Here is a 12279-nt window from a genome sequence, read left to right as displayed (position 1 = left end):
ATTTTAAAATTAAAGTTACGGGGCTAATTTATAATTATTATTTTTTAAGTTTTATAAAAAAAAAGTTTTTAAGTTCTCTAAGTATTAATATTAGGGGTACTAATTAGAACTTTAATAAACTAAGGCCTAAAAATAGATTTAAAAATCTCGTTCTTTATTATTTTAAAAACTTTATTATTATCATTAATTTTTATAATTTCTCTTTTATAATTAAAAAAAAATACCGTTTTTTTTTTAAATTATAAAAGCTAGCTTAGGCTATTAATCCTGTATATTTTTTTAAAATAAAGTTCGGCTACCGAAGTACGGTTTTTAAGAGGTCTTTTTTTATAAATAGTATAAACGTCCGCTTAGTTATAATAACTTAAATTAAGTCGTATTATATAAATATATCTAATTATACTCGTAAAATTAGCTAAAAGAAGTATAAATATAGTTTATTAAAGTAATTTAATTTAGTAATTTAAAATCTATTTAACTAAGAGCTTAGTATTTTCTTTAGTTAATATATTTATTATATAAAAAAAAAAAGTAATGTAATTAGTAATTATATACCTTTTTTCATTTTTAATTATAATAAAAAGGATATTATTTATAAGCTTATAACCGTTACGCTTTTCGTAATACTAAGCTTTCTAAACTAAAATAATAAAATAAGCGTCCTTATTAAAAGTATACTAATTATAATTCTTAATAATTTAGTAATATTAACTTTAATAATATTAATAATAATCTCTAAATTTTATAATTAGGGGCTAATTAAAATACGTAGTACTTATATTAAATATATAAGTAGGGCCTTAAAAATAAATACTATTTTAATAGATTTTTAGTTTACTTATTCTATTAACTAGGTTAGAATTAGCGGTATTATTAATAACTACTTAAATAACCTAGACCTTTATTATTAACTAGTAATATTATTAATAGTTTAAATACTAGTACTAAGTATTTTTATATACTTAAGAAGTAGGGGGCCGTAATAAAAGCTCGGGTTAATTCTAATTATTTATAAAAAATAAGCTATACTCTTTTTTATATATAATCGTATTAAAAAGTCCTATTTTAAACCTCGCGTACTTTATTAATTTAATAAAACTATTTAAAATAACCCCGACTTTTTTTATTACTTTTTTTATAATATTAGTATAGAACTACTTATATACGGCCTTAATTAGGCTCTTATTAATTATAATATAAAGGTTTTATTATTTAATAAAAGTAATTATATTATTAATTTTAGTAAATAGTACCTAAGTAAAGTTTAAATTAGAAAACGAGATAGGTAGTTTTTTAATAACTTTTTTAATTTACTCTTCCTTATTTAAAAAGTAGTTAGTATCCTATTTTTTATACTTTTTTAAAAAGAAATCCTTAGCTTAGGCTTAGGATAAGCCTCTGATCGCATCCTTAATTAGAATTTAATAATTTTTTTTTATAATATACGTAATAAGTTTACTCTTAAATCGGTCTAGGACCTTACTAATCTCGTACTAATCCTCGAACTTTTTTAAAAAAATTTATAATATTATTATTTTTAAAAACCGTAGTCTCTTTTTAACTAGGGAATAGTATTTTATAAAAACCTATATTTTTTATTAAATTAAACTAAAGAATCGTAAGGTTTTTAATCTAAAGCGCGGCTATTTAAATCTAAGTAATAATAGTATTTAAGAGGGTATTAATTAAAATATTTATTCTAATTTAAATCGTAATTAGCTTTTTTTAATTAAACTAGTAAATAGATTTATTAAAAGGAGTAACCTTTTTATTGTTAAATAATTTTATAGCTTATAGGTTTTAATAAATTATAAAAACTAGTTTAGTAAATAAGCTATTTAAAATAAAAGGGTTAGGTTTATATAATTAAATATCCTAAAGGGCGCTAATAATAGTAAAAATAACGTATTAATTATTTATATTTATAATCCGAGGTTATTAAAAATATAGTTCGTTGATTTTATTTATAATCTTAATAATTTTATATTAGTTTATTTATTTTAAATAAAATTTAAAAAGAGAAGAGAGGAGCCGTTTTAATAACTAAAGCGTAGCTATTATTCTAATTAATATAATTTAAACCGTTCTTTTTAATCTTTATTAAGTATATAACTAAAGTTTTAATTAAACGTCGTATTAAATTTATAATAATATTAATCGAAATTACTAATAAGTTTAGTTAAAAACTAGTTTTATAAGCGCCCTTAGTCCGATATATCCGTACTTCTAAATAAGTCTATTATTAAGTTTTTAGGCTATATTAATTAATAAGAAATAGTTTAGTTAAATAACTAGTTATACTTATTAAAGTATTTTATTAGTTCTAACTCTAACTTATTATTTATCTTATTATATTATTATAGCGTTTATATTTAAGTTTAATCTAGTCCTAAATATCCGCATTTTCCTCTACTTTCTATCTCGTTCGCTTCTTAAAGTCTATTATATTCCCTATTTTATTAAATAAAAAGTCTTTTTTTATACGTTTTCGCTTTTACGTTTTAATTATTTAATTACTTTTTTTAAATTAAAGTTTTACTATTTATATTCGTCTTAATTATTATACCGTTCTTTTTAATTAATTATTTAAAGTATTTCTAATTAAATTAGGTTTTTTTTTATTTATTTTCTTATTTAATAAGGGAGGGATTTTTAAAAAAGAAAACTATTAAAAATATATAGGGTATAAAAGACTCTCGTAATACGGTACTTTAAAAGAATTATTAATATTTATAAAAATAATATAAAATACCTTTTTTAATTAGGTTAATACGGCTTTAATTAGTAAAGTTATAACTAAGGGAAGAGGATAATATTAACTAAATTAGAAAAATAGACTTTTTAATTATTTTATATTATTACGTTTGAAAATAAATTATTAAAAAGGCTCTAGTTTAATTTTAAAAAGGTATATATATAATTAAAGTAAAAATCCGTACTATCTAATTTCTTATTTTTAATCGGGGCCTTTTTTTTTATATTTTATTCTAATTAGCCCTCTTATAAATACCTATACTTAATTAGCTTTAAAAAAGAACTATTAGGACTAATCGCCCTACCCTATTTTAGTATAATATAAACTTTATATTAAAATTATTATTTTTAAATAGTTATATATTTTATAATATACTAATTAAGAGCTTAGTAATAAAGTTATATTATTTTTTAAAATTATTAATTTTATAAAATTAATTAATATTAAGGCGGCTATTTTTTAAAAAAAGAGATAATAATAATTAACTAAATAATAATAAGAGGCTATACTTAATTAATAATCGTTTTTATATAGTAGTTTTTTTTCTAGCTTTATAAGTATAAAAGATTAACCTTAACGGGATTACGATTTTAAAAGAAATTATATAATACGGTATATTTTTTAATTATATAATACGTATAATATGCCCTAAGTACGTACTAGTATAAAATACTTAGAAAAGTCTACCCCTCTAATTAACTTATTTAAGTAACTAATTAGAGTATTTTTTTTTCTAATTAGGGTCTTCTAAGTCGATCGAGGGAGTATTTTATATTATTTTAATAAGTTAAGTATTTTGCCCTCGAAGTATTATATTACTAAAGTCCTCTTTACTTTATGTATTGTTAATATAGTACAAAGGTTTAGCATTTTAATATAAGTATAGCTAGCGCTATATACTTAGCGATTTCCTCGTTTTTAGCTATAGCTAAAGGGAGGGGGCTATTTAAAATAGTATTAAGGAATTATATATAGCTTAGTATACTATACTAACATAACATACTAAGAATAATAAAAAAGAGGAGAGGTTACTTATTTTATTAGAGCTCTATCCAAAATGCTAAATCTCCTCTGCGATAGTTAAGTTAATAAATTATATATTGTCGAATAAGCCATTGCGGTATAAGTATTTCATATCTCATTATGTGGCAAGTATGCGCTGGCTGATAATGGCCCTGAAACTTTAAACTACTTAATAGGCATGTATCTGTCACGGGCTAGAGCCCGGATTGAGACCTCCGGCTTTGCCGGAGTAGTTACCAAGATCCGGCTCCGTTGGACCCACTACTCTGCCGCGGCACCCCTCCTAACCCGATCTACTTCACCGCTGTTAGGCGCCCACTCTTGTAAAGTCCTTTCTTCCTTCTTCAGCTTAGAATAGTCAATTGACGGCACCTCTACGTTGAACAAGCCTAGGGGCTAGCCCCTTACAGCATCTATACTGCGAGCCATATCTGCAAACTTATCCCTGCATGAAACATTAGCATCGTTCTATCAATTCGACGGTGCGCCTATCCGGGGTCAACAAACCTATGACTGCCCAAAATATCGGATGCGAAATGAATTCGCCTCGTGGAGCAGTTTTTGACAACTGTGACTCCCCAGCTTCAACGAGTTGTTCAACCTCACATAGCTCTCCGACCAATGAATCCTCAATTCTTGGAAAACTCTCGTCATGTTGCAGATCCTTTGCTCCTAAACAATTGTCCGCTGCATCCTGCTGTGGTTCCAGATCATCTTGAAAAAGCGACATGGCATCTTCGGCCTCTATATGCTCAGCCCCGAGTTGATCATCCAAGAGCTGCAGCAAAGTTTCTTTGTTTTTGAAACTGGACAGTTGGATGATCTGTCTCGGTTGCCAAGTTCCAAGCATTGTTGTCTCGTACCATATTCGGGGTGGCTCATCTTTACTACCCCTTAGTTCAGGGAGAAGAAGGCGACGCTTGCCGATTCCAGGACGCTCCAGGGACACTGTATATTTTCCATCATCCTCAATGTTTGCTTCTATCGTGAAACATGGATTCCCTCTGTGTCGAAGTAGACGCTCAAGAATGCCTTGAATCGAAGTAATGAGGTCGCCGCCGGCAAGGATAGACGCAGCCAGGCATGTGACTTCCAGGAGAGTCGGACGCCAGTCAGCGAGGATTTCCGGTTCTTCTAGTGGCCAGAACCAGGTATGCATTTCGAAATCTGGAGACAAATGGCCTTGGTCGAGTAAGCTACCGATCACAGCCACGCCAAACTCGGAGTCTGGTGAATCATAGTAGTGTCTCTCAACGTCAACTAAATTCATTATGTGGGTGAAAATGCAGCTCGCAAGTAATGAAACGTGTCCGGGGCTTTGTGCAATACCTTGCGTCGTCTGCAGTTTGGAAATTTCATACGTGTCGTAGCCTCCCTGAAGGAGCATGTGTCGGAGGCTAGGAAGCTCAAGTACTAACCCGTCATTATCAATCTTGAGCTTCTTGTGTCTCCGTCCCGTAGAGAAGTATGTGCCACCACACTCACAACTCATATATCCCGCTTGGATCTGGGACTCAATTTCCACTCTTTCGCAAGTTGTATTGAGGCGCTCAGATATTGGATCATGATTCTCAATCATAGACGCAACGCCCTCAAAAAAGTCGAAGTTTGAAGTGTCCGAGAAGCATTCTACTCTCATGAACAGAAGGTTACTGATCTGGGGACAGTACCAATGTAACGTATCCTCAATATAGTCAGCTTGGTATCGCCAGGAAAAGACAGTAATATAAGATAGGGCGTCCAAGGTGTCAAGTTCGTCCAGGTTATGACAATTGTTTCCAGTTTCCTTCTCTTGAGCAACGAATTCTGCAACGGAGCGATGGGCTACCTCAAGATAGTACCAATTCGTCAGGTGCTCGTCCTCCTCGTTGCCTTCGAACGTAACTTCGACTAGGCCTCTGAGACAGTTGTTCAACCTTTTTTTCGAAACTTCCACGTCTTCAAAGTTGTTCCTAGGCCTTGATACCCAAGACTCAAATGATAGAGCCGGTTGATCTTTCTTCTTTACCTCGAGGAAATTCCAGCTTAAAAGGGTAACCCAAATAGACCATTTCTGAGCACTGACAATAATATCTAGCGTCTGGTACGCTTTCTGACTCTCGCCATGGCTGATAGAGGTCATGAAATGACGGAAGAGACGGTCTATATCTTCAGGGAGTTTATCGACCTCATGGTGCAAGTCTTCTGGTCGGGATCCATTCTCCATTTGGTTACACAGGTCGTTGACAACCAATTTAACCCAGAGGAATATCCCCTGAGCCCTCCAAACGATAGAGTCGACAAGATGCTTGACAACAGAATCGACATCGGATTCAGAGGTGCCGTAATCTCGTATGCCCCTGGTTAATTCATCTTCCACGTATCTTTCCATGTCTTTTTTCGTCAAGTCGTGCAACCGGATCCTTTGCTCTTGCTGGAAATGATTGAGAAAGACATTGTATTCTCGACTCGAGACACAGAATTTGATGTTTGCGGAGCTGCGTGTTGACCATTCCTTCAATGTCCTCGCTAAATGACGGTGCTGGACGTCCGTGGACTCCTCTAGTTCATCCAGGCCGTCGATGAAGAAGCAAAAGCGGAAAGTTCCATCCACCTTACTATGCTCAACTAGGAATTCGAGTGCTTTTCGAGCTTCTGTATCATGAATCACAAGCTCTTTGCTTACTTGCCAAGGGGTGGACCATGCGGTCTTCCAGTGAGATGGGAAGAGTAGGCGTGTCAACTCGGGTCGACCATTAAGTACACCATACAGTAAGGCTCGGCACATGCCTTCGAACGATTTCTGAAGGTAAGACATGCCAGGCTTCCAGAAGAAGTGCGTAGCGAGAACAAGCTTCCGTGAGTCACCTTTATGTGTGTTAGAGAGCAAAGATTTGGCGATAGAAGGCAAAACTTACCAGCCCATTGCTGTAACCTATCTTGGACATGCGGATTGCCAATGATGAGCTTCATCAGGGTTGACTTCCCTGCACCAAGCTTGGCAGAAAAGTGAAACACTCCACTTCCGGAAGAAAGCCAGTCTAAAAATCTTCTCCTGGTCTCTCGCCTCTCCTTTTCGTGTTGTTTCTCTCTAGCGAGTTCTTTTTCATGGCACTTCATTTCAGCTTCGGATTCCTCTTGACGTTTTCTCTCTTCGTAGATGTCTTCTTCACGTTCTTCCTCTTCGGATAACTCCTTGGATCGTTTCTCTCCGTAGAACTCTTCTCTACTCTCTCTGCCTTCAGAAGGTTCATCCTTAGGTTCTACCTCTTCGCAAAAGTCTTTTCCACGTTGTTTATCTTCGGTGAATTCTGCCTCCTGCTCGGCCTTCTCGAAATCTTCTCCCTTACTCTCTTCCGCTTCATAGAAGTCCTCTTCATTTTCTTCTCTAGAGAATAACCATTTGAAGGTCTTGGCATGTGCCTCGGAGACTTGGTTGAACCTATGGTTCATTTGGTCAAATTTCAAGGCATTGAGCACCCGCTCCTGGGCCACGGAATCAAGCTTTTCCTCCGGTATATCGAGTAGCTTTTGTAGGCCGCCCTTAGTTGCTTCATCAAGTCCAGAAGCTTGGATGCTACTTCTAAGCTGTTCAATGGACGCCTGAAGCTCCCCAAGGCGGGTGTTACTGCTCGTCGACAACTCTATAACGTCCTTTAGCTTGTCTTGGGTGTCCCGACTATATTTCCATTAGTAAATAGACACCTGGTAGAGGTCTATTGCTACTCACCTCGTGACGTAATTGAGCTTGAAGTGCAATTGTCCGCGACATGCTTCAAGTCTCACTCTAAGTTCTTCTTTCTCGCCGGAAAACCTCTCATTCTTGAGGGCCGAGACGAAGGAATGCCATTTAGAACCTTTGACCTTCGGCTTGATTCGGTAGAGCAGATGTTTTAAGTCCTCGGCCAGTCTCTTGCATTCAGCAGCCAATTCACACAAGTCTTTGTCGCTTTCTGTCCTATGTTTCGGGTCTGGGCCAGACAGCTTCGTGGAGAGTTTCTGCAAGTCATCGACGATGGTTTCGATAGTGGCGTTGTCCCGTTTGACACCTGATGTTGCATCATATATCTGCTTCGTACCGTTGACGACTTTCGTACCGAACTCAATGAAAGTCAATACCGAGGTTGCCAAACCAATGGCTGATACGGGATCCATCCGGCTGGCTTGTCGTGGTGTTTTGACGACTGTTGAGTCAGGAGAGGAGAAGAAGACGGTATGATGTCTCTAGTCCCAACATAAAAGCAACTGCGGGACAATCAGGCCGCAAGGCAAGACGGAGGTCTTGCCTCATCGGGCGGGACCAGTATATGCGGTACGACCGAAAAGACCCCTCAGGCGAGCTACGCTCCACCAATGAAGCTGTTGTGGCAGGCTTAGCTCTGCGCCGAGAAGCAGGCTGTGATGGATGCCAGCGACCAGCACTCAAGCCAAAGGGCGCTTATTCCCAAAGGTACACATTACAGCCGGCACGCCTTCCAAGTTTGGAAATTGATTCCTCAGCATAAGAACGAGTCAAACAGTCTTAGACTGCGAGAAGGCATGGGATTTACTTCAGCATATGCGCTCTCTTGAGCATTCCAGCTGCTGAATCATGAGATCGCCGACATTTTGGATGGTAATTGATGGAAAGCATGAAGGTAGACAGATCATAACAATTTCAAAGTATCTGTCGGTATTGAGTAGTTTGTCACATAATATAACAGCATCCTGTGGCATGCTTTCAGGGCCCAATCAGGCTTCTTCATCCGAACCTAGCTCTCCACAACAACTCAGCCCACACCACCACACTCAAACTTTACGTCCCTACTCTACTGTACACCTCCCCAGGGATCCCATACGTTAGCGCAGTACTTTTCTATATACTTTACTAAAACCAGTAATAGCCCCTGCAAAGTCACTTTACTAATAATTATATATAAAATCATAATAAGAAATAAAAATTATACTTCTAAATTCTTAGTATAGTATTTTTTAAAATATTATATACGTACGTAGTCGAGGTAAAAGTTAATAGTAAAGTAGTATGTAAAAAAGTAATAGAAATAGGTACTATAGAAACTCAAGTACTCCGGACTTACGTTAGCCCGTACTAACTCTACTAGCTACCCGTACTAAACTCTTCTAGGGGGTTAATTATATTTAATTATATAATTAATTATACTATATATAAAAAGTAATTAAGTAATTATTTTTTATTTTTTATTTCTATTTAACTACTTACTTCGACTTATTTCTATTTATTTTTAGTCATTATTTAGGCTAATAGCTTAGTAATTAACTTAGTTACTTATTACGGCTTATTATTACTTATATTTGTATTAATTATATTACTAATTTAATTATTAATTTAATTATTAATTATATTTTTAATTATATTTTTATTATAGGCCTCGTTAAATACTTATAATATTTTTATAACGGATCTTTATTAAAAGGACTATTTGTTTTTATATTCTACTTTTACTAACTACTCGGGCGGTTTTTAGTATTAATAATACGGTATTAATATATAATATTAGTAAATACTCTTACTATTTTAATAAACTATTTTTTAAATTCTTTATCTTTCCTCCTTTTTAACTTTCTTTTTTATAAAGTTTATAACCTAACTACGGATTAATTAATAGTAATATTAAGCGCCCGACGCTACTGCTTTATAAGCCGCCTACTTAGCTAAGTTTACCGCTCTCTAAGTAATAATAACTTATAATAATAGTATTAAAAATACCCTCGTTACTATTATTAAGAATAGTATTAACCTTACGATATTTATCTTAATACTTTTAACTTCGACTTATATATATATATATATTTATTATCTTATTTCTTTTATTAAAATTAAAAAAATACTACTTCTCTTATTATTTTTTATTATTATTATACTATTATTATTATTATTACTATTAAACTATCTATTTTAAAAATATTTAGAATACTAAGACGCTAACTCGTCGACCTATAAGGATACTTTAAGGGCTAAAAGTTTAATCCTATAAGTATTATATTAAAAAACCCCGGACTATAATACGATCGTTTTAAAAAATACGAATTAAATATTATCAACTTAAAAATTAAAAAGAAGTATATTAATATAGCTATTACTATACTTAGTACTTAGTTTATATAATATAATAGCCCCCCGATAGAGTAATCCGCCGGGGCCGTACTATATATTACGTATTAGGGAAAACTAAGTATATTACGCTCTATACCTAACTACTAATTAAAGCTCCTAACCTTCTCCCATAGTTCTCTAAGTTCTAGCTATCTAGAGGGTAAGCTATACCTATTTTAACATATATAAGACTTCTTAATACTAGCTTATATAAGTAATTAAATCTTATATTATATACTCCTTTTTATTAAGGGTTAAGGGGCCCTTTATATATTCCCTTATATTTATAATATAGCCCGTATTAAAAGGATTTTTAACTTTATAAAATATAATTTTTAAACTAATATTAATATATTAGATTTTAATATCCGTACCGGCCCGGCTATTTATAATATTTATATTATTACTTAACTAAATTCCGTATTATTAAAAAGTACTTCGCTAATCCTTAAGCGTACTTACGTTAGTTACGATAGTTATAGCGTTAAGCTAGCTAAAGAGGGCGCCTAGCCTAAGAGGAGTAGACTTATTAATAGGCATTTTTAGAGAGTTCTAGCTTATTAATTACTAACTATATACTAGGAGAGTAGGTTCTTGTCGAGGTAGTATTTTAACTAGCTAACCTCTTAACTAATTATCTAACTAGCTATCTAAGTAGTAGTTTATATATTAATAAGTTTATTTAGTAAATTTATTTAGTAAATTTATTTAGTTTAAATAGAGAGTAGCTTTGGGTAATATTAAAAGCGATAAAGATAAAAAGAATTTTTATAAGCTCTAGTATAGTAAAAGAGCAGTAAATATTAGCTTATTTAGCCCTTTTTTTAAAAACCTCTATATTATTATTAAAGTTTAGAACCTTTATAGTTAAGGGCTGCCTCTAACTATTATAGCTAATTATTACGGCTAATTATTATAGCCAACCTCTACTATTAACCTTTTTAGCTAGTGCCGCCGTAGGGTAGCTTACTTATCTTAAATTATATAGCAGTTTTTGTATTAAAATTATTATATTACGTTAAGCGCGTACTTAGGGTATATTATATATATTATATAATTAAAAAGTATATTATATTATATAATTTCTTTTAAAAGCGTAATCCCGTTAAGGTCGATCTTTTATACTTATAAAACTAAAAAAAAACTACTATATATAATATAATAGCTTTAAACCCCCTAATAAAGTCATCCGCCGGGGCCGTACTATATATTACGTATTAAAAAAAACTAAGTATATTACGTTCTATACTTAATTACTAATTAAAACTCTTAACTTTTCCTTAGTTATTTAAAGGGCGAGCTATACCTATTTTAATATATATAAAATCTCTTAATACTAGCTTATATAAGTAACTAGATCTTATATTATATACTTTTTTTTATAAAAAGTTAGGGGGCCCCTTATATATTCTTTTATATTTATAATATAACCTATATTAAAAGGATTTTTAGCTTTATAAAATATAATTTTTAAACTAATATTAATATATTAAATCTTAATATTTATATTAACCTAGTTATTTATAACGTTCGTATTATTATCTAGCTAAATTCTATATTATTAAAAAATATTTTACTAATCCTTAAATATGCTTACGTTAGTTATAATAGTTATAATATTAAACTAGTTAAAGAGGGTACTTAGCCTAAGAGGGGTAGACTTATTAATAGGCATTTTTAAAATAGGTTTTTATTAAAATAGTATTTTAATTAGCTAATTTCTTAATTAAATATTTAATTAGTTATTTAAATAATAATTTATATATTAATAAGTTTATTTAATAAATTTATTTAATAAATTTATTTAGTTTAAATAAAGAGTAGTTTTAGGTAATATTAAAAGCGATAAGGATAAAAAGAATCTTTACGAGCTTTAGTATAATATTAGCTTATTTAGCCCTTTTTTTAAAAACCTCTACGTTATTATTAAAATTCAGAACTTCTATAGTTAAAAAAGGCTATTATTATAGCTAATTATTATAGCTAACTATTACAGCCGACTTCTATTATTAACCTTTTTAACTAGCGCTACTATATAAGTATATTACTTAGCTTATTATTAATAAATAGCTAAAGAGGGCAGCTTACTTATCTTAAATTATATAGTAGTTTTTATATTAAAATTACTATATTACGTTAAGCGCATACTTAGGGTATATTATGCGTATTATATAGTTAAAAAGTATACTATATTATATAATTATCTTAAAAACGTAATCCCGTTAAGGTCAATTTTTTATACTTATAAAACCGGAAAAAAATTATTATATATATTATATAGTTAAAAAGTATATTATATTGTATAATTTCCTTTAAAAACGTAATCCCGTTAAGGTCGATCTTTTATACTTATAAAGCTAGAAAAAAAACTACTATATAAAAATAACTCCTTAAAATAATTAACTTT

The 12279-nt window shown here is 31.5% G+C and overlaps 1 protein-coding gene across 1 annotated transcript; it reads right to left on the bottom strand.

Annotated features, from left to right (window-relative positions):
• Positions 1-4235: 4235 nt before the first annotated feature.
• Positions 4236-7912, bottom strand: CTAM01_16078 (uncharacterized protein; the record flags this gene model as incomplete). The annotated part of the gene is made up of 3 exons (XM_060532071.1): positions 4236-6625; positions 6676-7436; positions 7488-7912. 3 exons carry the CDS (start codon positions 7910-7912, stop codon positions 4236-4238), a joined length of 3576 nt encoding a protein of 1191 aa, XP_060373343.1.
• Between the last annotated feature and the right edge of the window lie 4367 nt (positions 7913-12279).

This window comes from Colletotrichum tamarilloi (genome assembly GCF_030869305.1).
Source record: "Colletotrichum tamarilloi strain Tom-12 chromosome Unknown Scaffold_195.1, whole genome shotgun sequence".
Classification (NCBI taxonomy): Eukaryota; Fungi; Ascomycota; class Sordariomycetes; order Glomerellales; family Glomerellaceae; genus Colletotrichum; species Colletotrichum tamarilloi.
The sequence above is the reverse complement of the archived record's forward strand: the minus strand, read 5'-3'. Positions and strand labels throughout refer to the sequence as shown.